The 4182-nt window shown below is 39.4% G+C and overlaps 1 protein-coding gene across 1 annotated transcript in view; it reads left to right on the plus strand.

Annotated features, from left to right (window-relative positions):
• Positions 1–667: 667 nt before the first annotated feature.
• klc3 (kinesin light chain 3) overlaps positions 668–4182 on the plus strand; it is an 11295-nt gene continuing 7780 nt past the window's right edge. The window contains exons 1-4 of the mRNA XM_065960295.1: positions 668–896; positions 2397–2646; positions 3216–3281; positions 3516–3680. Of these exons, the coding sequence (XP_065816367.1) occupies positions 2437–2646; positions 3216–3281; positions 3516–3680 (441 nt within the window). The 5' untranslated portion in view covers positions 668–896; positions 2397–2436. The remainder of the gene's footprint in view (positions 897–2396; positions 2647–3215; positions 3282–3515; positions 3681–4182) is intronic.

Below are 4182 nucleotides of genomic sequence, written 5' to 3' on the forward strand. Positions count from 1 at the left end.
TGAACCCTGAATAATGAGTATGTGATTCATTAGATGTTAAGAACAGAGTTCTTCGTTATTAGAGTGTGGATGATGTGTTTATTCTAAGATCTCTTTAAATTAAAAACAGCAGTTTGCGTCCTCAAAAGTAATTTAAAAGTACAACATTTTCCAATGAAATGACAATCAGCAGAAATAAAAGGTCTATAGAAATACTCAGATAATAATAATAACCTCTGTGCAGTACTTGTGTAGATATGTTTTAACTTCTCAGTATGCACTCGTTCACTTGTAAACAATTGTTAGAACTAGAAACTCTTGTTATTTATGATATTTACATTATTTACTTTTATTAAGAACATTTTCTGTGTTCTTGTTGTTTTGTTTGTGATGTAATGCTTTGTGTTACTCTGTGGTACGTGTGTTTAATGCTGTTTTATTATCACGTGTTTTTAATGTTTTTAATGGTTACCTGCCAGATGAAAACTACCTTTATTGGCAAAATGGCAAATTATATGTTTTATACTGTAAATCGTCTCTTTACAACTAAAACAAAACAAATAGAAACATAATAAATATGTCCCGTGATCATTAGTACGCACATTGATGGCCTATATTAGGCTTTTACTTTGAAGGCGAGAACCGGATGTCGGATGTTACTGCCTCCAGCTTGAAGCTAAAGCCTCTGTGATGACAGGAGGAGCTGAGAGCCGAGGAGGCAGCAGGTGAATCATTTACAGCTTCTACTTTTTTTTTTTTTACCGTCCCACCTGTTCAGTAACGATTCAGAAACAGAGACACGTCGAGAGCCGACATGTGGAGCCGTAAACTACCGGTTCCACTTTTTAAATGAAAATATAAAAACATCCGGTCAGTTTGGAGAATAAGACGGAACCACGCCGCCGGAGCCTTAGCAGGTAGGCTATAAATACACTTAGTGTTGATGTGTCTGTCTGTGTTTACATCCTGTCCTACCAAAACAAACGTGTTGACATGTTTTTAAAACTCTCACTTAAATTATCAGACAGATAAATTCAGCAGACATCGTTTTGTGTTTTTTTATTCTATTAGCATTAAAAAAAACACGATAATAATAATAATAATTCCTTTCACCTTCTGGCCTGTTGCACTCAGAGTCACATTAAACTCCAAGAACCAGAGCTGGGAACTATTAACATACTAATCCATTATTCATAATGTCTGCCACACTTCATGTTTTAGATATTTTAGAAATAGTATTTAAAACTAGAAATAAAAGTGTCCCTGTTGGTATTTTGGCATTTTAGTTAATCAAAGAGGAAACATGTGGAGGGAGGACCACTGTAAATACAGATGTGAGTCAAACTAGTGATTGAGTTCTGCACAGGGTCAACAAAATAATGTGAATAAATCAGCTGCTCTTTCAAGGATAAAGGGACAGAGGTCAAATAAAATAAAAGACTGTTCAGGTTATTTGCACCAAAAAAAAATGTTCAAGAAGAACAAAAAAGCCGAGGCACTGTGATGCAGTATTTCATTAAAATGTGATGTAGATTACTAAATGATAAAACACATAAAATAATGAAGAATTAAGGATTCATTTGGAGTCGATCTGCTCTTGTTTTCTTCTGTTTTGTATCGCTGATGTTCTGGGTTATATTAATGTTGTATATGATGGGCAGAAATAAGCCTGTTATTATTTTTTTAGTCTTTAAATTGTTTGAATTTTATGGTGACATGGACCAGTGTAAACATGTAAAGTGGTCTTCTTATTCTTTAATGAATGGACCAATTGTAAAATATTCACTCATTCATTCATCACAGTATATGGTCCCTGTAATTTAAAGGTGTAATGTTACCCTCAGTCGACTGTAAGGACTGAAAAAGAGAGAAAATTCAAAATACTGTATGTGACAACCTTCCTCTACATCGAGGGTTGACAGATTTGTCTTCTCGTATTCATTTTGTTATTTTTTTGTTCCCTCGTTTGCATATTTATGGTTGAAAAAGTGAATTTGCACGAGTGAACTGTCTGCATGTTACTGTATGTAATGAAATACTTCTGTGTTTAGCTCTTCATGCTAACTTCAGCTTTCAGACTTTTTGTTTCGAACAGACAAAAAACAGGAAGCTGAAAACCAGTATGTGTTGTGCTGACAGTTCAAATGATTATCCACAGCTCTGTTACTACTTTCTACTTCTAATGTCACTTTGACTGTTATTGTTCTTCTACAGCTTCAACCCACGCTCTTAATGATTCTGTTACTTTTAACTGATACCTCAACGACTGGCAGCTAGTATGATTATTATATTACTGCAACAAACCCTGCTGCTGCTCTTAGTTATTTATGTACTTCTGACCCTTCATGAACACGAGGAGAACTCCTAATCACTTTGTTTTTACCCTTCATGTTTTCTCTTTTTGGGGGTGTTCCCAGGTCAGTTGTTGCGAGACGAGGAACCTCAGAAAAGGAAACCATGTTGTCGGCAGACGAGATTCTGTGCAGCACGCAGCAGGTGATCGCAGGTCTGGAGGCGCTGAGAGGGGAGAACTGCAGCCTGCTGGAGAGCCTTCAGGAGCCGGTAGAGAGCCGGACGGCGGTGGAGAGCGGCAGCGTGGAGCAGGAGAAGACCAGCATCATCCGCCAATCACTGGAGAGGATAGAGCTGGGGCTGAGTGAGGCCCAGGTGAGAACAGAAGAGGAAACAAGAATGTGTTTATCCTCTTTTTTAGAGTACTACTAACATGTAGCATCTCTAAAAATGTATTATTGGGAGTGTCGGGAAACGTACAGAGAATTATCACTGACTGCAGCTTTTTGGAGCAATATAGCCTCTTTTAGCTTCTTGTTTTGGATTCTTGCTCTGCATACTAATTGTCACAAGCATTATATTTGTCCGGCCAAAGCAGACAGAAGACTTACATTATCTGACATCAAGAAACATGACTCATTCAAACATGCAACCTTTTCCCACAAAAGAAACACGTTTACATTTGGCTCAAAGGAAGACTAGCTCAGAAATAATATAAATATGTCTTAAAGCTGAATTATCCTGCACAGAAAAGAAGAAACATGACGTTAAAGAAGGTGCATTAAAAGCAAAAGGGTGCAGAAATGAACATGCATACAATAAGCATGTTGTAGATAAGCTCTAAAGTCTCGTTCTTCATCATTGTATTGTTGGAGAGAAAAGCTTTCTTTATTCCTTTTTTTCCATCTGAGGGTATTTCTGTAACGAGCGTCTCGTCCCTCCAGGTGATGATGGCGTTATCGGCTCACCTGGGTTCTCTCGAGGCGGAGAAACAGAAGCTGCGTGCTCAGGTTAGTTTCTGCAGGATTTTAAAGAAGGAGAAGAATAAGAAGACGTCTGTCAAGTTTTCTCTTCAGCTTTAAGGGAATGTTGATCATCCGACAAACTACTCATCCCTCTCCTCCTCATCTGTTCCTCTCTGCTGTCATCCTCCCTCTGTTGCTATTTCTACTTTTTATTCCCTTCCTGTTTCTATTTCCCCCACTTCTATGCTCGACCTTCCTCTTCCTCTCTTTTCTCCTCAGGTGCGTCGTCTGTGTCAGGAGAACCAGTGGTTGAGGGACGAGCTGGCTGGTGCTCAGCAGCGGCTGCAGGATCGGGAGCAGGAGGTGGTCACCCTGGAGGAGCAGAACAAACATCTACAGTTCATGTCCTCCATACGCAAATATGACCTGGAGGAGCCGCAGCTGGTGAGGAGACGACAAACTGACTGTACAAAAACACAAATATATAAACACACTTGGATCTGAAGTAACTGATGATAATAAAATTAGGGGGAATAAAACTTGGCAGGAGGTTGAAGAGTCAGCTTTTTAAAGTACATTTCAACAAAGCGACTTGACCTGATGCTGTGTATTTATTCAGGTTGGCTGAAGTCTAATCCATGATCAATTTAAAGAGTGAGCCCGGTTTGTTCTGATCCATCTGTACTTAAGCCATCATTGAGACTGACTCTTAAATGTAGGGATCTGATTTGGTGTGCGACTGCACCGCCCTGAGACAAACGGGACATAGAGCTGCCCCGCCCCCTCTCCTCTCAGGCGACATGCACCTGTTGACAAACAGAAGGTGTGAAGACGTTTTCAGAAGCTAAGCCAACACGTCGACTGACAGGGTCGAGTCATATTACCGGATTCTGTGCAAATATGTTGTTTGCAAACTGTTTGCATGTGGAGTGTGTGTTTGCAAAGG

The sequence above is a fragment of the Labrus bergylta genome, chromosome 11, assembly GCF_963930695.1.
Source record: "Labrus bergylta chromosome 11, fLabBer1.1, whole genome shotgun sequence".
In the NCBI taxonomy this organism is placed as follows: Eukaryota; Metazoa; Chordata; class Actinopteri; order Labriformes; family Labridae; genus Labrus; species Labrus bergylta.